Source organism: Eubalaena glacialis, chromosome 9, assembly GCF_028564815.1.
Source record: "Eubalaena glacialis isolate mEubGla1 chromosome 9, mEubGla1.1.hap2.+ XY, whole genome shotgun sequence".
NCBI lineage: Eukaryota > Metazoa > Chordata > Mammalia > Artiodactyla > Balaenidae > Eubalaena > Eubalaena glacialis.
Genome location: NC_083724.1, coordinates 23,008,186 through 23,032,322, shown reverse-complemented (window position 1 = coordinate 23,032,322; position 24,137 = coordinate 23,008,186). Strand labels below are relative to the sequence as shown.

The window sequence follows — 24,137 nt, the reverse complement described above, 5'->3', positions numbered from 1 at the left end:
GAACCGCTCTGATGCGTGTTTTCAAGCACTTTCTCTCCTTTGAGTCCCTGATTTCCTCCACCTCCTGAATCGTCTGGATCTCATCAGTACCTTTTCAGAAAGCAGTCGTGGCTTTTTCTCCTGCACTAAGTCAGTAAAATTCTTCCAAACGATATATGTCTTCAAATATTATTGTTTGGGCTTACATATGTCTCTTAATTTTTTTTTTTTTTTTTTTTTTTGTCTCTTAATTTTTATATCAGGTTTATTGAGATGGAATTTACGTAAAGTTCACCTTTTTTCAGATTTTGTCAATCTAGTACAATTGACAAAAATGTAAGTTATTTAAAGCATATAACATGATGATTTGATATACATTGTGAAATGAGTCCACACATCCATCACCTCACATATTTACCTTTTTTTTTTGGCAAGAACATGTGAGTTCTACTCTCTCAGCAAATTCCAACTATACAATATAGTGTTAAAAACTGTAGTCACCATGTTATCCACTAGATCCTCTGACCTTATTCATCTTATAACTCAGTTACACCTTTTGATTAACCTCTCCCTATTTTACCCAACCCTGGCAACCACTTTTCTACTTTCTACTCTATGCGTTCTTTTTTTTTTTTTTTTTTTTGAGTCCACATGTAAGTGGTACTATACAGTGTTTTTCTCTTATTTATTTCACTTAGCATAATGTTCTCCAGGTTCATCCATGTTGCTGCAAATGACAGAAGTTCCTTCTTTTTTTAAGTCTGAATATTATTCTACTGTGTGTATATATATATACACCACATTTTCTTTACCAATCCATCTGTTGATGGACACTGAGGTAGTTTTGATACCTTGGCTATTGTGAATAATGCTGCAAAAAACTACCTCTTTAAATTTCACCACTTTACATTCCACCAGGAGTGTATGAGTAAATTGGTAAAATCATTGTTTCATCTTTTCGCCATCACCTGTTATTTTCTGTCTTTTTTATTACAACATTCTACAGCTTCCCCTAAATTTTTCTTAAAAATTTTTCTTTTTTGGCTGCAACGTGCGGCTTGTGGGATCTTATTACCCCGACCAGGGATTGAACCTGGGTCCACAGCAGTGAAAGCCCAAGTCTTAACCACTGTACCGCCAGGGAATTCCCCCCAATTTTTGTTTCTTATCATCTATATTGTTTTGGATTTTCCAAAGAAAAGGCAGAATTCTTTATTACCTTAAAATTGGAATCCCTGTAGATCTTGCTTAACCTTTTCAGTGGGGCTGATAAAATCTGTCATTGGTGATATCCTGCCTGATTCTTACCAGGGAATGTCTATGAAATGTTGACCACCACTTTGCTATCAAGATTTCACTGAAAAAGATTTGTACACCTGGGATATACAGCAGTTCACAGAACATAAACTAAATGTCTGAGTTGTAGAATAATAGCACTTGCCGGCAAAAATCGTATTTTCTTGATGCAGTGAGTTATATAAGGCCAATTAGCTACCTGGCAGCAGTTATGGATTTGCCATAAGCATCAGGCTAAAATATTGTGGCAAAAGTTCTAAATGCATTAATCTGAAATACTGTATTCAAAAGAGCACTGTTTTCTTTAATACTTTATTCCAGAAAAGCACAAATTAATTGTGCATAGATTGATAGGTGTAGTTAAAAACTCTCCAGAACTCCAGCAACAACCAATCAAAAATGTAATGGAGGGACTTCCCTGGTGGTGCAGTGGTTAAGAATCCTCCTGCCAATGCAGGGGACACGGGTTCGAGCCCTGGTCTGGGAAGATCCCACACGCTGCGGAGCAACAAAGCCTGTGTGCCACAACTACTGAAGCCCACGCGCTCTAAGGCCCATATACTGCAATGAAGGGTAGCCCCCCCTCGCCGCAACTAGAGGATGCCTGCGTGCAGCAACAAAGACCCAACACAGCCATAAATAAATAAATAAATAAATAATGTAACGGAAAAAACGAACAGATGAGTCTAGATGTGGAACCATGTTATCTATTAATAGATTGTAAAGGAAAGATGGAATATTCCATAAGTGGCATATGAAAAACTAGCTTGTCTCTTGGAAAAAATAAAGATGGATACCTATCTTACTGTTGGGCCCAAAATAAGTTCTGGAAAGAGATTTAGATGGGCATGGGGGAAACATGAAGATCTTTGTTCTTCCTGTCTCCTCTTAAGGCAAAATATATCAGTGCCCACTTGGGAGGCTTCCCCACAAAGAATGTAACGTGTGATTGTGGATCTTACAGATGTTGGCCTTTCTTTGGCTGTTTATTGTACTTCTTTCTCCCTACAAGTAAGCCAGGAGTCCATAGCACTTTGGTAGCAAGCAAGCTCCTGTCTTGTGGCCTAAATTTTGTACTGGACCTATTTTTCTTCTTTTTAAAAGTTAACTTTATTGACGTATAATTTATATACAATAAGATGCACGCATTTAAATGTACTGTTCAATGAGTTTTGACAAATGTCTACCCTTATGTCATCCCCATCCCAACAGAACATTGAAATCACCCCAGAAAATTCTCTTTTGCCCCTTTGCAGTCAATCCCAATCCCCTATTCCCTGCTCCATCAGAGATCTAACGTAAAAGCTAAAAGGGTAAAACTTACAGAATAAAAATATGGGAGAAAAATTTCATGACCTACAGATAGGCAAAGATTTCTTAGGTGAAAGACTAAAAAGCACTTAATCATCAAAGAAAAAATGGTAAGTATTATCAAAATTTAAAATATATCCTCTTGGGAATTCACTGGCAGTCCAGTGGTTAGGACTCTGCACTTTCACTGCCAGGGCATGGGTTCAATCCCTGGTCGAGGAACTAAGATCCAGCAAGCCACACAGGGAGGCCAAAAAAAAAAAACCAATATATATATATTTATAATATATATATGTGTGTATGTATATATATACACACATGCTCTTGACTTCTGGTTTCTGGTCCAGCATGTATTGCGTTTGGGTGTCATCAGTCTGTCCTAACAACAAGAAAAACATTGAGCATAAAAAAATCAACAACTCTTTTGAGATCAAGCAGAGACCTTAGGTCACGGGGTAAACCACTGTCCCCCCCCACCCAGAGTGGGAGAGTCAGACAGATACTGAGAGTCACAAGCTACTGGGGTAGAAGCCCTAGAACAGAACCCACCACGGGACCCAGTGCCGGGGCAGGAACCCTTCACCTGGAGCTGACACGCTGCTGGAGGCTCAAACTTGTGGACAAGTTCGAGAGGTAAAAACACCAGGGGGTGCCCAGCCTTAGGGGTGACCGCACCTTTTCCTGAGTTTTTTCTCATGCATATGTTATTTCCCCCATATGGGAAGGGGACACAGAAGCACAGGGACTTTAATTTTTTTAATTGCATTTGTAATAGTGAATAAATTTGTTCATTAGATTCAGAATTCAAAAAGCACAAAAGTGTAGTTTTTCTCTTATCCCCCATCCTTAAGGCACACCTCAGTTCTTGTCCCTGGGTTATTACATCTTTCCAGAGGTTTTATACACACACACCCCCCACAATCGCACACTTTTTTCTCTTATTTTTTCCTTGTACTCCAATTTGATCCCTCCTCTATTTGGTAGCAGAATTGATCAACAGAACTGACATTTCATGATACTGAGTCTCCCAGTCCAAGAGCATGGTAACTTCCATATGTTCAGTCTTCTTTTGTGTTCCTCAGTCATGTTTCAAAGCTTTCTTCATAATAATCTCTCACATTTTTGTTGGCTTATAAAGATTCCCATATGTTATCTTTTTTTGTAGCTGTTGTAAGCGATAGATTCCTTCCTTGGTCTGCCACATTAGACCTGCCCGCAGAGGACCAATGGGGGCTCCCCTGAGTCCGTGTACATCAGCAATGGTTATTTCTCCTTGTGTAACCATAAGCCATAGGGGTGGTGATCTTGACTTCAAATTCACTGATTTCTGCAGGGAGGTAGCTAACACTTACTGAGTACCTAATATATGCCACGTGTTATGCTGGTGTTTTAAATAAATGTATAATATGTATGTGAAGCAGATGTTACTGTCCTCACTTTACAGATGGAAAATCAGAAGTTCAAGGTCACAGAAGCAGTAAACTTTTGGACTCAAAAGAGCCATTATTTTCTACCATAACCCTGAGGGAACTATAGCAGGCAGTAAGTTCACTTGGCCATTGTTCAATATGAAATTTTCACTCTCTTGCTAATTATATTCCACTTAAATGTATTTTATTAGGTAGATCAAATGCATTACAATTAATGTTTTTTAGACCATGAAGACAGCATACTTTTTACTAAATTATTATAAAGAAACTAAGTAATCATCCAAATGATTTCTAGATTCCATGTGTCATTTTTGTTCATGCTTTCACTATTGCTTCCCCAAATTCTCTCCTTTCAGCATTCCCGTAAATGCAGCTGGCATGTTTTCACATCCTTCAGTGATGTGTTCATGGTACTGGATTTTACCCTGTATCAAAACAACAACAAATATAATAGATTAATTTTATATTCTAAATTATATACTCTTCTCATTGTAGCAACAAATTTATCAGTACATCATGGGAAACTTGGAACTAGGAAGTGGAGACCCTGTCCTCTTTGAACTTATAGTCATTTGGGGGGGGCATGACCCACATACACAGTGTATGTAACAGATTACAGTACACATAAGAGTTTAATAATAGGCGTCAGATCACAGTATAACAATACGAGAAATGTCACAAGGAAGCAATTAACTAATTTCTAAGTAAACTGAATAGAAAAATTTAATAATGTAATGATCTCAGAAGAGGTGGATGCAGATGGAGCAGGGGACATCCTTGCAGGGTATCATCTGTGTTCATCTTTCCAGTAGCCCAATGCTGTAGCATCATTACCTCTATTTGACCCCTGAAGAGGCAGAACCTGTTCAGGAAATGTAAATACGATGGCAGTCTAATAATATGTCTTCCCTTCAAGCCAAGATTTGTTCAATACGTGTTTAACATTCATTTAGGAGTGTGGGAGGGAAGAGTTCATTTAGTGAAGAAGGATTTTCATTTCTCTTTTTTCTACAAGGCACAGTCTACTAAATAGAACTAATTCACATTCTCACATTATTTTAAAGAGGTCTTATGTGGATATCTAAGTTACCTTATACTGTTTTTCCCTAATGTATCCAGTGATGGTTTAGCATCCTTTATGGATTTATGGTGGGACTATTTATTTGCTTGAGGTCACTCAACTAGTATGTAGGGAAGCTGGGATTTGAACACTTAACTATCAATAGAAGGCCCCAGCTCATTCCTGTTCTTGAAGAGGCCAAGAACCTGGAAAGGGTCAAAAGCTATAATCAAAAGTTTAGAGGTTAAAAGTAGAGGATGAATACTAATATAAAATGTTAATAATATGGGAAATTAGGATATAATAGAATACAGGGTATATGGGAACTCTCTGTACTCTCAGGAATTTTTCTGTAACTCTAAAACTATTCTAAAATAAAAAGTGTATTAAAAAAAGGGGGAGGGATGAGAAAGAAATAAATAGATGAGAGAGAAATTAAACCAATTCACTGGTTACTTAGAACAAAATTATAATTAGGTTCACTTTGTAGGAAGAAAGCATTTGGGACACCAGCACAGTGGTGTCTGCTGTCAGCTGTGATCATGTTTGATTTCGCCAACAGGGACAAAGAGGCTACACACTGGGAACTCTAAAAGCATCCCACTCTTCCCAGCTCCCTGGAAAGAGCCCAGCCCAGCACTCGGAGAGTGTTAGACTGGGAAGAACGCCAAGCTCCAGGGGATGCCAGGGGAGCAGTCTATGTCTTTGAATTTGGAAATGGTCAGGAAGCCAGGAGTTAGGAAGTATGGTACCACTTTTCTCCTGGGAAACGAAAATAATGCCACCTCGGTTATTCAGATTTCTGTTGACTAAAACTCCACATGGCGTAAGGTGGGAAAATGATCACAGCTCAGGACAAAGCGATTGGATTCTTCCTCTGGATCTATAAGGCATGGCTATAAGACGACTCCACTCTAGGACCTGGAAGAGCCATGGCAAAATATACGCCCCTCTAACACCCATTCATCTCAACAATGTTCATCTAGTGCCTATTCAGACTATTCTGGGTGGTGTGGACACATCAGAAAACAAAATGCGTGAATATTGCTGCCCTCGTGGAGGTTACATTCTCATGGGAGGCAGACAATAAGTGTAATAAATAAGTGAATTATAGTGTATATTATGTTAAAAGATGATAATTGCTATGGATCAAAGTAAGATAAAGAGGATCAACCAGTGGAGGGGGATTGCAATATAAAATAGGGTCGTGTTCAAAGCTTCCTCATTCAGAAGGCAGTTTTCAGCAAAAACTTGAAGAAGGGGGCGAGAATTAAGTAAGCAATTACAGAGAAGTGGAGGGGTGTGGGGAGAGACAGTAAGAAATGAAATTAGAGAGGTAACGGAGGCCAGATAGTGTCCAGTCTTGCAGGGTTTATTCTAAGTGAAATGGGGAGCTTTGCAGGGTTTTGAGCATAAGATGACTTGGTGTGATTTATGCTTTAAAAGATCACTCTGGCTGCTGTGTTGGGAATTGTCTGTAGGGGTGAAAAAGTGGGAGAGCAGATTAGAGGCCACCACAACATCTGGGCCAGACAAGATGGTGGCCTAGACCAGGATGGTGGCGGTGGAGAAGGGGAAACAGGGCAGATTCTGAATGTATCTCCGAGGTTGGGCCACCAGAATTTCCTGACAGATTAGACATGGATATGAGAGAAAGAAAGGAATCAAAGATAATTTCAACGTTTTTGAATTGAGCAACTAAAAAGGTTGTCATAACTGAGACGGTGCGGTCTATATATAGAGCAAGTTTGGCAGGAAAGATCAAGACATTTTTGGTTTTTAACACTTTAAGACAGAGATGGAGAAGTGTATTGCACATCCAAGCACAGCTGTTGAACAGTCTAGAGCTCAGGGGAGAGATCTGGGCTGGAGACAGACAGTTGGGAGCTGTCAGCATACTGATGATATTTAAAAGCAAGAGCGTGGATGAGATAACGAAGGGCTGAGAGAGAGTGGACAGAGGAGAAAAGAGGCCCAGGGACCATGCATTGGGACACTGTTATTACTTTGGAGAGAAGAAAAGAAGCTAGCAGAGGAGTCTGAGGAGGACCAATCAGTGAGGAAAACCAAGAGCCAAGGGAAGCCAAAGGAAGGAGGGAGGGAGTGATGCCCTCTGTCAAATACTCCCCACAGCCAAATGATGCTAAGAGCCGACGACTGGAGTTCACAGTGTGAGGGGCATCGGTGACCTCGACAAAAGCTGTGTTGGTGGAATGGCAACAGTGCAAAACCCGATAGGTGGGTTTAAGAAAGAATGGAAAGAGGGACTGCAGACAGGTGCAGACAAGACTTCCAGGTATTTTGTTATAAAAGGGGGAGCAGTGAGATGAACCCATATTCCCAGTGGAAATGAAATCTGCAGCATCCAAAGGGAAGGGGATCTGGTGGAGGAGTGGCTCTGGAGCCTGTCACCTCTGAGACCCCTGTCAGCAAGTCTTTCAGAGCCTCTGGCGGACTTCTCCTTGCCAGCGGTAGACGGGGAAGCCTTCGAAGTGAAGCTCCTTAAAGATGATGGCCTCCGGGGTGGGCCTGTGAAGAGGAGGGCACATTTGGGCACCAGGGTCCAGGCAGGTGGCCGTGGTGAAAACACAAGCGGTACAAGGCATGTCAGAGTTCTCCCGGCGCTCTCCCTTCTGTTTCCTCCACTCTTTCTGACCCACGGGACTGCCCACAAGTCAACATGCACTCTGTGGTAGGCAGAATAATGGCCCCCAAAGACGTCCACATCCTAATTCCCAGAGCCTGTGAATATGTTACCTTATGTGGCAAAAGGGACTTTGAAGATATGACTAAGTTAAGAACCTTCAGATGGGGAGATTATTCTGTATTATACAGGTAGGCCCACACGAGGGTCCTTGTAAGGGAAAGAGGGATGCAGAAAAATTGGAGTCGGGAAAAAATATGTGATGATGGAAGCAGAGGTCAGAGCGAGAGAGAGAGAGAGAGAGATTTGGAGATGCAGTGCTGCTGGCTTTGAAGATGGAGAAAGGGAGTATGAGACGAGGAACGCAGGCGGCCTCTAGCACTGGAAAAGGCAAGGAAACGAGTCTCTTCTTGAGCCTTCAGAAGGAATGCAGCCCTGCTGATCCATTTTAGACTTTTGACCTCTAGAACTGTAAGACAATACATTTGTGTTGTTTTAAGCCACTAAGTTTGTGGTAAGAGTTAGAGCAGCCATGGGAAACCGACACACACATGGAGTCCTTGTACAGGCCAGGCAGCCAGGAACTGTTCATCCCTCACCTGCCAGAAGCAAGGTCCACCAAAAACTTCCCAAACAGTTCTAGGGAACAGAAAGCGGTCCTGAAGATAACATGTGAAACGTTTCTGTGCTACTCAAGGGTGAATACCCTGATATTCACAATACTTAGCATGTCCTTCTTTATGGCTTAATACAGTCATTTTATGGCATAAATCTATCAATTTCTGTTCTGTTCTCAAAGCGGATGCAAAACAACTAGCCAATTAGCTTGTAGCCTGGCCTACAAGCCAATAAGAGAATAGATCAAGGGGCTCAGCAAGTCCCACACCTGTCCCTGCCCTCGCCATTTCAAGATACCAAGAGTTCGCCTGAAACAGTGGGTCTCACACTTTCCTAAGTGTCAGAATAACGTGGAGAGCCTGTGAAAAGCGATTGCTGGGCCCCTCACCCAACTTCTGACTGTGGAGATGGAGTGGGCCCCAAGGATTGTATTTCTAACGAGTCCCCAGGAGATGGTGATGCTGTTGGTCTGGGGCCCACCCTTTGAGAACCACCAGCGTAGAAAAAGCACAGGGCTACCCTGCAGCCTGTAAAAAAGATAGTACTCTTCTGTGCGTGAGAGAAAAGGTTGTATTGGTTGCCTGGTTTATTTTCCCAAGGATCCTAAGTGACCAGAAACTGAGGGAATGACACCTGAGCATAGTCTTACAAGTTCCAGGAAGTCAGGTGAAAATGCCCGGGGAATATCAGGGCCAGAAGAGCCCAGATGACTGGCAGAATCTAGCTTCAGCATCCTTCATAACTGGCATTACTCAGGCCTAGAGTTCCCACTTGCTACTTTGAAGAAAGTAATGTCAGCAGTCAGAAAAGTAGGGCTTTGGGACTTCCTGGTGGCACAGTGGTTAAGAATCCACCTGCCAATGCAGGGGACATGGGTTCAATCCCTGGTCCAGTAAGATCCCACGTGCCGCAGAGCAACTAAGCCTGTGCGCCACAACTACTGAGCCTGCACTCTAGAGCCTGCAAGCCACAACTACTGAGCCCGCACGCTGCAACTACTGAAGCCTGCGCGCCTAGAGCCCATGCTCCGTAACAAGAGAAGCCACCGCAATGAGAAGCCCATGCACCGCAAAGAAGAGTAGCCCCCGCTCACCACAACTAGAGAAAGCCCGCCTGCAGCAATGAAGACCCAAAGCAGCCAAAAAAAAAAAAAAAACGAGATAAAGAAAGAAAAGTAGGGCTTTGTCCTGAACCAAAAGAAACTGATGCAAGATGAGTGAGACACGAGAGGGACACATCCAAATGCTAGATTAGTCTTGCAGAAAGAGTGCTTCTCTGGAAGACTCACCCCAGCCATATTTCTCTTGGGTTAAGAAGTGGAGTCCTCATTTTCTCATCTTGGAAGAGGATGAAATACTGTTTCTGGGATTGTCCACGCTGATGGGGATGTGGTTTCTTTATTTCGAGTAGAAAACAAATGTGGCATGAAAACTGGGGGAAACAATTACTTGCCTCCGAGCTCTCCTAACAGTGAAATATGTTAGAATTTCTGGAGATCAGAGGCAGAGCAGAATCTCACCTGATTAAAATGGAATGGACAAGGCCAGCTTGTCCACAAGGCCAGATAGGTCTCAAAGACCTGGGACCTGAGCCGCTGAACTTGCAAAGACTAATTGCTTAAAAGCCTAGATCAAGTTACTGTATCCAAAATATTTGGCTGTGGTCAGGAAAATGCATCCTGGACCTCTGCTCAATTGGCAGGAAGATTTCCCAGGACTCTAGCTTAGCATCAATTAGAAAAATATGAGGGGGAAAAAGTCCCTAATAAGATTGCCAGGTGCACCTGGAGTGTCCTTCTTGGAGAAAGTAGTGTCTTTGATTTTTCACAACCCAACAGGGAATCTACAAGTGGTCCTTCCTCAGCCTCTTCCACTCCCACCCACCCATCTCAGTGCAGCCGAGGTGATGTTAACTAGCAGGGTTATAAGGTTTCATTCCCATGAGTGAAGCCCATCATTTATTTGTGGTTGCCTGGATCCTGATGGTAATCTGGAAGACTCCTTTTTGTTCTTCTTTCTCCTTTTTTGTATTTTTCGACCCCAGGTAAATCTGTACTCTCACCAACAGCACAGAATCATTTGTAGCAGAAAGGACTCTGTATGAGGAGTTCAGAAGATCTGCTTTTATTCTGAGTCTGTTGCTAATAGGATTGAAAGAGTCTCTGGTCCTTTTGGCCATCCATCTCCCCGTCTGTAAAATAAGAGGCCTATATGACATCTCTTAGAAAATTGAGATTTAATGAATATAGTTCTCTAGTTGATACTGCTTTTGGACTTACTTGAGCATGGAGGTGGGAGGGGAAGGTCTCCACATAAGAGAGTGGAGAAGCGGGGGATGGAGGGCATGGCAGGGCACGGGAGAAGCAAAACAAGGACATTCTAGGGATGGAGAGAAAGTGCATGCTCCTTTCCCTTGTAGTGGAAATTGTCAGTTTGGTGCTGCTGCAGGAAACTCTGCCCACTACTGTCTGAAGGAAATGGCAGCCTGTTTTCCCTTCACCCACATTAAGCCACCGTCTACCCACCCCCCAACCTCCAGCACATCCCGAATATCCTGAAGAACCCTAATTTTTTATCAGCCAGGACAACGTGTTCTATTTCTAAATCAAATCATGGCTTTTTACAACTTTGCAGAAAACAGTAGGTAAAAAACTAAAACTTTTAATAACTCTGTTTCTTCCATATTTTCAGCTCCTGTTATTTCTCTATGTCAAAATCCAATATAAGCTGATTTAGCACAAATATACACAATTATATATTTTTAGTTTAATAAATACTATTTCATCAAGAATATTAGGAAATCTTTTAAATACTTTGATAGTCACTGGCCTATACCATATCTGTGAATCTTCGCCTTGTCCCGTCTTTCTACACCTGTGATCATGTGCGTGAGCTCATTACCTGGGGGAATGGGGCCGGTTCTGTTATATGTAGAGATGGCCCCATGTATAGCAATTCTTCCAAATTTCTTAATCTGGGGGATAACAACGTTGGAAAACTCTACACCCACCTAAACAGACAGGGAAACAAAAAACCAAAACCTTTAAATAATCTAAACCCTAGAAGATTCAGGAGAATCATTAACTCACAATGATCATTTCACAATACTTGTTTTAGCAGCAATAACACTGATTAAATTAGCACCGCAGGGCAGAAAATTGCAGTTGGAAAAAGACATTAGAAACTAGGCATTTTCATTTGACTGTAGAAATATACCTTATATAACTTATAAGTTTTACTTCATTATAATTTAGGGTTTTCTGATCAGTTCAATAATCTCATTGCCTTATCTAAAAGTATGGGAAAATAGCTCAGAAGCCATATCAAGAACAAAGTTGGAGGACTCACATTTTCCGATCTCAAAACTTACTACGAAGCTATATCAATCAAGACAGTGTGAGAACGGAAATATAGATAAATAGTACTAAATTGAGAGTCCAAAATAAGCCCTTACATTTATAGTCAATTGATTTTTGACAAGAGTGCCAAATCAATTCAACAGGGGAAAAAACAGTCTTTTTAACAAATGGTGCAGAACAACTGACATCCACACGGAAAAGAATGAAATAGGACTCCTTCCTTACACGATACACAAAAATTAACTTAAAACGTGTCATAGACCTAAATGTAAGAGCTAAAACGATAAAACTCTTAGGAAAAAACCATAAGGCAAAGCCTTCTTAGACATGACACCAAAAGCCTAAGCAACAAAAGAAAAAATAAATTGGACTTCATGAAAAATTTAAAACTTTTGTGTTTCAAAGGACACCATCAAGAAAGTGGAAGAAAAAAAAAAGGAAAGTGAAAGCAACTCAGAATAAGAGAAAATATTTGCAAACCCTATACAGGAGATATTATTACTAATGATCCTCATTATAAGTATATTTCATATTTGAGAACTGGACTACTTGCTAAAATTTATTTATAACCCCAAAATCAATACTCATAGAGCTTTCCCTGGTCATTTGCAGACATACACAGAGTGGCTAGTGGCAAAAGAGACACAAAGTTCCCAGCTAAGGTCAAAAAAGGCCAAGGGTCTGCCTTCTTTTTTCAGCTCTCATACCAGAGATTACCAGAGGATGAAGACAGTAGGGGGCAGTGTAGAGTGGTTCAAGAAGCTCCAGCTCTGGGGCCAGCTGAATGGAGTATGAATCCCAACTGTGGGAGGATTAGTCCTGGGGCAGCCTCAGACAAGTTACTTAACACTTTTAAACAAAATTTTTCTCTTTTGAAATAAAGAGAAGCTATAGGAAGGACTTAAGATTGTAATCTATGTAAGATATGTGCATGTGTGTGCACACTTCCAGTAGGAGCAATGGTTCAGTGTTTGTGGTGACTTTATAGAACATAACAACCAGGAATACTGAGAATTGACTGTATCTGATAAGGGACTTGGGTCCAGAATATATAAAGAACTCTGACAACTCAACAAATAACCCAACTGAAAATGGTTGAAGGATTTGAGCAAACATTTCTCCAAAGAAGACATACAAACGGCCAATAAGCACATGAAAAGATGCTCAACATCATTAGCCATTGGAGAAATGCAAATCAAAACCACAACAAAATATCACTTCAAACTCACTAGGATAGCCACAATCAAAATGACAGATAATAAATGTTGCTGAAGATTTGGGGAAATTGGAACCCTTACAGATTGCTGGTGACAAGGTAAAATAGTGCAGCCATTTTGCAAAATAGTATGGCAGTTCCTCAAAATATTAAATGTGGAGTTACCATATGACCCAACAATTCCAACTGTAGTCAAGGAAAATGAACACATATATCCACACAAAAACTTGTACATGAATGGTCACAGCAGCATTATACATAATAGCCAAGAAGTGTGAATGACTCAGTTGCCCAACAACCGATGGATGGATGAATAAAATGTGATATATCCATACAATGGAATATTATTTGGCCATAAAAAGAAATGAGGGACTTCCCTGGTGGTGCAGTGGTTAAGAATCCGCCTGCCAATGCAGGGGACACGGGTTCGATCCCTGGTCCAGGAAGATCCCACATGCTGTGGAGCAAATAAGCCCACGCACCACAACTACTGCGCCTGCACTCTAGAGCCCATGAGCCACAACTACAGAGCCTGTGCGTCTAGAGCCTGTGCCACCGCAATGAGAAGCCCGCGCACCACAATGAAGAGTAGCCCCTGCTTGCCGCAACTAGAGAAAGCCCGCACGCGGCAACAAAAACCCAATGCAGCCAAAAATAAATAAATAAATATATAAATTTATTAAACAAAAAAGGAAATGAAGTAACATTGTAAATCAACTATATTTCAATTAAAATTTTTTTTAAAAGGAATGAAAAAATGATACATGCTACAATATGGATGGACCTTGAAAACTTGCTAAGTGTAAGAAGCCAGTCACAAAATATCACTTTTGGGGGGACAAAGGAGAGTGACTGCTAATGACACAAACATTTCTTTTCAGGGTGATGCAAATGTTCTAAAATTGTGGCAAGGGTTGTACAATTCTGTGAATACACTAAAAATTACTAAGTTCTATGCTTTAAACAGGTAAATTATATCTCAATAAAGCTGGTTTTTAAAAAAGGCATATGTGCTTTCCTCATATATTTTTAGATGGAAACTCTAGAAGTAGATTCTCTCATATAGTGCTTTGTTGCTTTGCTAGTAAATCAGATATTAAGTCCAGTTTGTACTTACATTATCAAAATCACAATCATAACCCTCAGGAGAGGCTTTTTGCAAAGTTTCTTCCAAAGACTTTACTGTTTTGTAGTTAAAGGCAACATCAAATCCATACTTTTCAAGGCAGGTAACCCTTTTGTCAGACCCTGCTGCTCCAACAACTTTGCAGCCCTAAATGGGGAGAAAAATGGAAACCATTTATAAACCACAAGCATGGGCCAAGTCTATCCTCCTAGTCTAGAATGGCCAGGTTCCTCCAGAACACCCTCCTAGGTGCTGAGCCACATATATAATGGGCCAACAGACCCCCTAGGTGAAATTCGTCCCTAAACTAGCCTATGATACAACCCAACCATAACTTCAGCTTGCCTCTGACCACCCCACCGATCCCTCCTATGTTTAGGTGGTTTGCAGCTCATTTCAACCTGCTGGCTTGACTCTCCTGTTTCTTTATGTTGGGGCTTCTTCTCCCTTGCAATGACTTGCATGCTATCTCTTGGTGCACTGACTCTTTAGACTATAATTTTGGCTCTGCCCTGGGGCTCTCATATCAAAGACAGCCCTCCTGGTAACTGCCCCGTGTTCTGTGATTTGGCCCAAAGCATTGGACTAGATGCTGCCTAATCATAGAGGAACTGGAGTGCATTCTGAGAAGCACTTTCAGGTTGAGACTAGAGATTATATTGGTACATAGAGAGTAGATCTTCAGGAAGCTCTCTTCTATTCTGAATGTATCGTGAAGACCAGAATATCAGCCTCTGTTCACTTTCAATTGGGGAAAGGCCTTTGGGTTCGTACATGTATCTGTACAAACAACTGCCATATACTTTTTCCATTCCTTCATGATTCAAGAAAAAACGATTTTGCAAAATCTCTTATCCTTGGTACTTTTGCCTTCTAACCTTATACTCTCATAAGATGATCTCATTTACTCGTATGACCTCACTGCCACCTTCATGCAGATGATTCCCTTGTTTATTAACTCCAGCCATGCCTCTCTCCTGAGTTCCAGAGTTCCAAATCAGTATTTCCAACGACCTATAACAATCTTCACTTGGAGAGCCTAAGGGGCCTCATAATCAATGTGTCTAAAATGGAATCTTTTTTTTCCTTGCTTCTTACCTGTTGTTCCTCCTCTATTCTTTATTGTAGTGGGTGATACCACGCAGTTATCCAAACCTGAAACATGTGGGTCAAAGGAGATGCTTTCCTTTCTCCTGTTATCCACATCCAATCACCAGGTGTTTATTCTTTTTCAACAAATATCCTTAAAAGCTGCCTCTGACGTCCCATCTTCACTGTCAGGGTATCATAATTTTTATCTGAATTATTGTAAGAGCATCCTAATCTGACTTCTTTTTTCTAGTATTGTGTCCCTATGAACTATTCTCCTCCCAGGGTCAAAAAGATTTCTCTAAAATGCAGAATTAATCATGTCATTCCTCTAAGGATTAAGCACAAGCTTCTTAGCATGGCAGTCTCTAAGGAGTTTCTAAAAGAATAGGTTTAAGAATGAGTCCTATCAGGACTTCCCTGGTGGTCCAGTGGATAAGACTCTGCGCTTCCATGGCAGGGGGCACGGGTTTGATCCCTGGTTGGGGAACTAAGATCCCACATGCTGCATGGCACAGCCAGAAAAAAAAAAAAATAAGAAAAGGGAGAGAGGTGGCTCTTCCCTAATTAAAAAATACGTCCTATCAAATTTTTGAAATAAAAATCCCTTAAAGTTTCAATAGAACATTTAAAATTTGAATTTTGGAAGTATTACTAATTCATTTTGTAAGTCTAGCATAACCCAAAGCTAAACACTGATAAGTTCCAAACAAAAGACTTTAAACCAAACTCACCTATGAATATAGATGCAAAAATTCTATATAAAATGTTATTAAATCAAATCCAAAAGTATAAATTCATAATACACCATTGGTAAATAACGATTATTTCAGAATGCTATTATGGTTTAACATTAGAAAACTAATGTAATTCCTTAACTGCAGAATTTGCAACCTGTATGACAGCCTCATCTCTTTATTTGTATTCCAAGCTCCCATTAGCACTGGAGACCAGCCCAAACCCTGGGCTGTTGGTTGTAGTCCTGTACTCATCTGTATTCTCCCTGTTTCCCTAGAAACTAGATCCTGAATCCAACATCCAGCCTCTGGCAAAGGATAAGCCAAACCAGATCACCTTGGAACATTTCCACTATGTGATACATCCTGACCATGTGGGAGCTGCCTGATGTCTTGTACCCCTACCATCAAATCAGATCTCTTGAGCACAGACACCTGTCCAGATCAGAGGCAATGTTTCCATGCCCTGCGTGCCTCCCATGAGTTAGTTCCCAAGCTGGGGCCCCACCGCTCTGGGCTGACTGCAGTAGCCTTTGCAATGGGGCCGTGTGGGTGATGACTCTTGGCTGGCTGATCTCAGGTCCCTCTTTTAATTGTTGGGGGCAATCATGAAGAAAGGGGATTAAGTTGTAACAAGAAATGTTCAGTAAAAACTATGAAAATAGTTACTGCTTACAAATTCACTACTCTAGCAGAGGCCATTCCTGACTTGAGACCTGCAGTGGTATCAAATTACAATGTTCAGGTCATCTTTGCTGTGCCATTTCCCCCATTCCCCCCGTTTCTCAGTCATTCCCAATCTCCAGCTTCTCAACGAAATAGACTAGTAGACCAAACTCCCTGAGACCACAAAAGGTCTGCTGTGTTCACCTCTGCATTCCCAGGGCACGCTGTGGGTGCTGAGTAAATGTTTGTTACGGAGGAAGACACTTACCTTGAGCTTAGCGATCTGCCCCACAACGGAGCCCACTGCTCCTGCGGCCACGTTAACCAGCACTGTTTCTCCACCCTGCACACCACAGATGTCAAGCAGGCCAGAGCAGGCTGTTAGGCTAAGGGAAGAAAAGTAAGGCTATGGGGATAAATTTGTTTCTTTCCCCTGTATCTCATTTATATATATCCTGAAGGCCTTCTCAGCAGCTCAGTGCCATGGGTCCAGGTAAAAGACAGAAAATATAGGAAATGGATATTACTAGCCACTAATGGTCCACCTCCTCCTTCTTTACCTCCAGGAGAGGAAAAAAGATGATGGGAACTAGGGAGGGAACAGAGAGGTGGCTGGAAGGGGGGAAGCATCCTGTCCACCCCCAGGCCAAGTTTCAGGGGTGAAGGAAAATAGATCCCCCTCAAACTTTAGGGATCCAAGAACAGACAGCTTATGCCTCATTCCTATGTAAGTTCTAGGGAGATGGCGAGCTTCATAGGGAAAGCCTCCATGTCATCATGGTGCCATAAACAGATATAACGGTATATGGTGTCTAGGCCTGAGAGGGCCAGGAAGAAACACCTTGAACTTCCCATGGCTCCAGAGTGGTATGAAAGAACATCAGCAATCTCCCCATCTCATCCCTAATGAGATGCCAAAGTTAGCTTGCAGGGAAACGACTAGTGGGCCTGCAAAGATGCAGCTCACATAGCACCGATGGGGATTAGGTCAAGAAACCACCACACTTCAGTGGATTTCCAGCTTGGAAGGGGATGTGGCTGAGGACTCAATGAGAAAAGTTACACTTTGAGACGGGGGGACCAACACAAAACTAAGATCAAGAGCAAGAAGTTGGGCTTCCCTGGTGGCGCAGTGGTTGAGAATCTGCCTGCCAATGCGGGGGACACGGGTTCGAGCCCTGGTCTGGGAAGATCCCACATGCCGCGGAGCAGCTGGGCCCGTGAGCCACAATTACTGAGCCTGCGCATCTGGAGCCTGTGCTCCGCAACAAGAGAGGCCGCGATAGTGAGACGCCCACGCACCGCGATGAAGAGTGGCCCCCGCTTGCCGCAACTAGAGAAAGCCCTCGCACAGAAACGAAGACCCAACACAGCCATAAATAAATAAATAAATACTTAAAAAAAAAAAATGACCTTTGATATATGTTAATGACATTAAAATTTCCTTTAAAAAAAAAAAAAAAAGAGCAAGAAGTTGTTGTCCCCCCTCTGCTGGGTTTGTGTTAGCCCTGGGAGCTTTGCATCAACCCTAGGGAGAAGACAAAGGAAATTATGAGTTTTAAACCTGAAATGATGGGAGAAATCACTGGTTTAACGGAGGTTTTATTTTACTACACCAGCTTGAGATAGAAATGAAGTACAGGAGTAGAAAATTTTAAGTTCTATTTTTGCACCCCTGAGTCTAAGCCCATGAAATCTATACCCATTACGGTGACTGTTAAGCCACTGGCAAAATTTCAGACAATTCATATAAAGTCATTTCTGTGTAAAACAAACTACACGTTGGCGTGACTTAAGCTTATTCAGCCTTGACTACATTTGAGGGCTTGTTAGAGTTGGGCATTGAAGGGAAAGCAGTGAAAGGCAAACAGCACTTTTTCTGAGGCTCCAAATATCTAATATTCCCTTAACCCACTGTTTTCAAAAGATGGATGGAACACCACTTGTCTCAGAATCACCTGGAGCTTTATTAAAAATTTAGATTCCCAGACCCTGCCTCAAACCCACTGATTCAAAAATACTGGGATGTGGATATATGAATTTTAATAGGACTCTAGGTGATTCTTATGAATGCAAGCAACTGAGAACCACCACCTTAACGAATGCTGATATGAGAGTATGCTAGGCAAGTTAGCCTAACTCCCAAAGAGAAGCAGAAGGTACATTTTCAGATTGGGTCATTCCACCCATGACAACCCGTACACCCCTCCCCCAATCCCCCGTCTAGATGTTTGCAAAATCAGCCTTCAGTTAGACATACTGACCTAAGATATACAAGGTCTTTCCCAAACATCACCTCCTTTTAAAAGTAAAATGGAGATAGGATGAAGAAGCCAGCAATAAAGAAATCCTAGAGGGAAAATGAAAGGTATGCTTTGGACAAAGGGGGACTGGATAGAATCAACAGGTTGGAGAGCAAAACACTTGAACTCTTCCAGCTTAACAAGAAGACAGAGATCCTATTGAAGGAAATAATGCAATACTTTGGGAGGATGTTAAATCTTTGGAGCCTGGACAGCTGAAAGACCCTAGGTTTCAAAGTTCAACTTCTTTTATAGCAGAAGTTCCAGCATTCTGGAAGGGTTGACCCATCCCACTGGTAAGGGCACATAATGGCAGGAATTCTCAAAGCACTGGTGGTGTGTTGCTCATGGAGGCTAGAAACATGGCATATGTAACCCCTCCCCCTCAGCCTTTGAGAACCACTGGTATGAAGTTGGTTATCTGGAGTAAAAGCGTACTCCTTAGGGCTTGAAATGGGTGAATGAGAAATGTACCCACAAATGAATACATTATCCTCTGTTTTTAGAATTCAAATCTCCTAATATTTTACCAATTACTTTCTCTCCAACTAAGTCATGGGAGACTGGCTCCTTGGTTTCCTCATGTCTGCCTTCACCCCCGTGCTCCTACCCCCAGCTCACCATTTAGAGAAGGATGGGTGGGATAACAAGGTGGGAGAGGAAGAGCTGTCACTAGTAGAGGGTACGGGCAGGCAGGAAAGACCGGAAAGGGTTGTCATTCTGTTTAGTGCCTTAAGCATCTGCTAATTTCACAATGTTGTCTCTTGGCTGTGGCAGTTCTGAGGAGCTCAAATTCTGTGTGTTATATGAACTTGGGGGGTATGGGACTGGTTTTGCTGGAGGCTGATCATTTGGGGATATATATATTTCCGTTTCATTCTTTAGAAATCCTTCAAAGGGTGAAAAGAAAGAGGGAGGAAGGGTGGGAAGAAGGAATGAAGAAAGAAAAGGATCACACAACTTAGAGAAATTACTTAGAGAAACTTTCCAGGCTGGGAAAATTTGGGGGACTTCAAAGGGAATTCAGTTGACCTTGCTTCTCCAGGACCTGAGAGGAAACTTGAGGTACAAAGTGCAGCTGGGCCCTGGAGGGCAGACACAGGATGAACTGACCAGGAGTCTTCCTGAGGGATAAGGCCAAGAGACACTTGAGTGTTTTAAATCTGCACCACACTGACTGTACAACTATACTGTGATTCATCTCAGTTATTTAAACTTCAGATCCCCTGACACCTCCGGAAACTCAGATGTGGTATAGATGATCTTATTTGCAAAGCAGAAATAGAGACACAGATGTAGAGAACAAACGTATGGATACCAAGGGGGAAAGGGGTGGGGTGGGAGGAATTAGGATATTGGGATTGACACATACATACTATTGATACTATGTATAAAATAGACAACTGATGGGAACATACTGTATAGCACAGGGAACTGTACTTAATGCACTGTGGTGTCCTAAATGGGAGGGAAACCCAAAAGGGAGGGGATCTATGTATATGTATGGCTGATTCGTTTTGCTGTGCAGTAGAAGCTAACACAACATTGTAAAGCAACTAGACTCCAATAAACATTAATAAGAAAACAAAACAAAACAAAAAAACATAAGCCAGGTACACTGGGTACTTGTTACCCAAAACACTAGACACACAAAAAGGGATGCTAGTTAACATTTGGAAACATATTTTTCACTTTAGATTTTAATCTCTACCAATCAACTATGAAAAAAATTATTTAAAAGAATGATGGCTGCGTTGTTTACCTAGGCAAAAAGTTACTGAGTCAGTGGCCAGTGAAAGCGTTTTTTCTCTCCTCTCCCTGAACTGTTTACTAAGTACCCATGTTTGAGTCGACTGCAGATTACCTAAATTAAAAGAATATAGGTAAAGGAAAGGCAAGAAAACCTAATTTTAGTCTTAGCGTCTTTCTCTACCCAAATTATTTGCCAGTAGTGAAATGGAGAAATTCGAGCTTGGCTTCTTTCTTCTTTTACGTTTTTGGGAAGGAATTCTGGTGAACAATGAGAGGTAAATTGTGCACATGAAGATGGGGGATGGCTGTAAAGTAAAGGGGCCAGTGTAATCCCTCACTGCTCTGCTCAGACTTTGGCCTGAAAAAGATGAGCATCCGTGAATCCCATCACTGACATCCTACTGGGAGAAACAGGGGGAAGTCACAGCGTTTTGAATCAGCTGGATATTTTAAAAGATTGACCACGTCAAAGTAGTGTCCAATGCACAACATAAGAATTTTCTGGAGGAAAATAATACCTCATATAAGGATCCACGGTGAAGAACAAAGCTTCCAGCAGGACCTCTACAAAATAAAGCATTCCACAGGCAATTAGAAACCCTGGCCTGATGCCTTATCTCTGGCCTTCTAAATAAACACAGACAATCTCTCTGCTTCCGGGTTGCCCTCTCATCTGTGCTTTCTATTGAAGAGCCAAGAAGAGCTCTCACCTTTGGCTCAGTCCAGTTAATAAAAGTAAAAATTATTTTTAAAATTTTTAAATAAAATTTAAAATTTTTATTTACTCAGCACTCACTCCATGCTTTACATAGATTATTTCATATGATGTTCTGAACAGTTATTGTTTCCATTTTATTTAAGCTTAGGTTAAGTATCTTGACCAGGGCCACATTTGTAACCACTATGTTACAGGGCTCACATAGGGTTTTATTACCAGCCTCAGTTAGTATTAAAAAATACATGCATTTTGCTGGAGTGACCCTCATGCACCCATCCTCTGGAATTTTGGTTCTGAGTTTTGGCTATCCCAACTTAGATGGGATCGATAACTTTGCCATGCTACTTGATTGCATGCCCTTTTCTCAAAGCTTACCTATCTGAAAATAGCCCTTAGAGACACCCTTTAGCACGTGCTCTGCAAAGCTTATCTCCAAACACGTGATGGGGTGTGTCGCCATTTCTCTCCCTTCAATTTCTGCAGGGATATTGTCTGCTCACAGGGATAGTCTGAGGTCTTCACACTGCTGCTAGGCAGTTCTTACCCTACTGTCATTGTGGGGCTCACTGGGACAGAGAGGAAATCCTCCCCATGGGCTGGCGAAAGTCAGGAAGAATAATACACCCAAGCATGCATTTCAATTACCAAGGAAAGTAGAGGGATCTTCTAACATGACACTGAGGCTTCACACACACAGCCTTGAAAAGGTCTCTGCGGCCATTTGCAAAAGGGCCACAGATACCACCCATCCTTGTGTGCGGGCTTCTTTGCCGTCCTCCCATCAAGAAGTCTACTGCCACACCTTGAATCTGGGCTTGCTTTGATGAACATCATATTAGCAAACATGATATAAGTAGAGGCTTGAAAAGTGCTTGCATATTGGATCTTGCCAATTTCTGCTGCTCTAGATTTATGAAATCACAGTGAAAACAAAGAGCTCAAACCAGCCAGCTAGAAAGGCCACATAGAGAAGAACTGAGGCGTGCACCTGAGCAGAAAGCCGGCTTACATGACATGTGAGTGATGACCATCCTAAGTTAACCATTTAGCCCAGATGAGACCTACAGAAGGCCCACCAACTTAACCCAGCCCAAACTGCCAACCCACAGAATTGTGAACTAATAAATGATTGTTGTTTGAAGTCACTAAATGTGGAGGTAGTTTGTTATCCAGCAAAGGCAAACTGATATAGTCTCTTCCAACTTAAATCTAATGAGTATGACTTACCTCCATTTTTTAAGGGTGGGAGTTCGACTGTCTTCAATTCAAAGTCACTATTAGTAGGGTGGCCTACAAAGTGCTTCTTCAGGGTCCAGCTCTTAGCATGAACCATCCTGAAGCTCCTAGAACACAGTAAACATGTAGTCAATGCCATGAAGTGATTGGATTCTTATGGCTCCCTAAGTGTTGCGCTGAGGCCAGACAGCAGGGTCTACCCATCATCAACTTTGCCATTATCATTTAACATCAATCACGTTTATTTAGTGTTCACCGTTTCTATTGGTGTGTTAAGCACGTCATACTTATCATCTCATTTTACCCTCATAATTTCCCTATAAGATAGGTATTATTATCATTGCCAGTGCACAGTTGTACAGAAGAGGAAACTGAGGCTACCTTAGAAATCTCCAAGGCAAGGAACAATGTTAACCCACACAAATTCTTCCTAGCCACTGCTAAGGTTTCGCTAGGGCACTGAACAACTACCTGGAGTGCAAATATTCCATTTCTCTCCTCATATGAAGCGAATTCTAAGAAAAAGTATCAAACACAAAGAACCGACGTCCATGCACATCTTTCAAAGGGACAGAGCGCTGCGTTCTAAGGCAAGCAGTCTCAGGAACACCTGACAACCGCCGGGTGGCGCTGCGCTCAGCCCCATTTTCAAGCGCGAGTTTTCTTTGGCACCAACGGGGAAATCAGGGTCTGTTTGGGTTTAAACTTGCCTGCAGACAAGGCCAAGAGATGATTCAGGCGGCCCTGAGCTCTCAGGACATTTTGCTTGGAGCGATCGAGGTGGTTCGACCCGAAACTTTACTGTTCCTACTTGTCTTTTTTTCCCAAAAAAGGCAGCCGCTGAGAATTCTGGACTCGCCGTAAGTCCAGAAGCACCCGTGGAAAGGGCGCGACTGCGGAGGCAGGCGAGGATCAGGACGAGCCCCACCCGCTAGAGGAAGGGGGCCAGGTGGGATGCCCGGTCCAGGCGTACTCGCCCCCGGATCTCACCTCCTCGCCGCGCCCATACCCGTCCGTTAAATGAATTCCGACCCCTGCCTTTATTCTCCTTCCACACTTGTCCCACTTTTGTAGTCCCGGAAGTTCCTTCACCAGCCCCCTCCCAGGTACAGGCAGCTATGCCAGGCACCCAAAATACAGCCAGGCCACGCCTTTCCCTCCAGCAGCCGTCTCCGAGCTCTCCAAGAACCTGCGCGGGCCAGGAAGCATCGGTCCAGGCGTCCTGCTTCCAAGTTTCTTCCGAGGGCAAGACGCAGAGGTTACTCAGCATTAGGTGAGGGCGAGCAGTACGCAAACCCTCCGCCGCAGGGGAGTTTAGATTCTAAAACTGTGCGGTGGGGATATTTACTTACCAACGTCCGCAGGCTGCATTACCTCACGGAGGGAGTCGGGACTGCGCATCGGACCTCCGGGAGTCGGGCTGTACGGCAGGTTCCAGGAGAGGGTGGGGTTTAGCCTAGGGCGCGGCCGCTCCCGGAGGCTTGTGGGCACCGGCTCGGGGAGGGTCCCAGGGATCGTGGGGTGCGAGAGAGAGAGAGAGAGAGAGAGAGAGAGAGAGAGATCCTCCTCGGTCCCGCAGAGTGCCCGGCGTCCACGCC

General features: G+C 42.5%; 1 protein-coding gene across 1 annotated transcript; it reads right to left on the bottom strand.

Moving 5' to 3' along the window:
- Positions 1-4,319: 4,319 nt before the first annotated feature.
- On the bottom strand, positions 4,320-23,907 carry PTGR1 (prostaglandin reductase 1). The gene is given in 9 exon segments (XM_061201040.1): positions 4,320-4,441; positions 7,489-7,523; positions 7,526-7,605; positions 11,232-11,347; positions 14,030-14,185; positions 16,799-16,916; positions 21,104-21,149; positions 22,531-22,646; positions 23,892-23,907. Coding segments are annotated over 8 exon segments (756 nt in total). The 5' UTR covers positions 22,637-22,646; positions 23,892-23,907; the 3' UTR covers positions 4,320-4,342.
- Between the last annotated feature and the right edge of the window lie 230 nt (positions 23,908-24,137).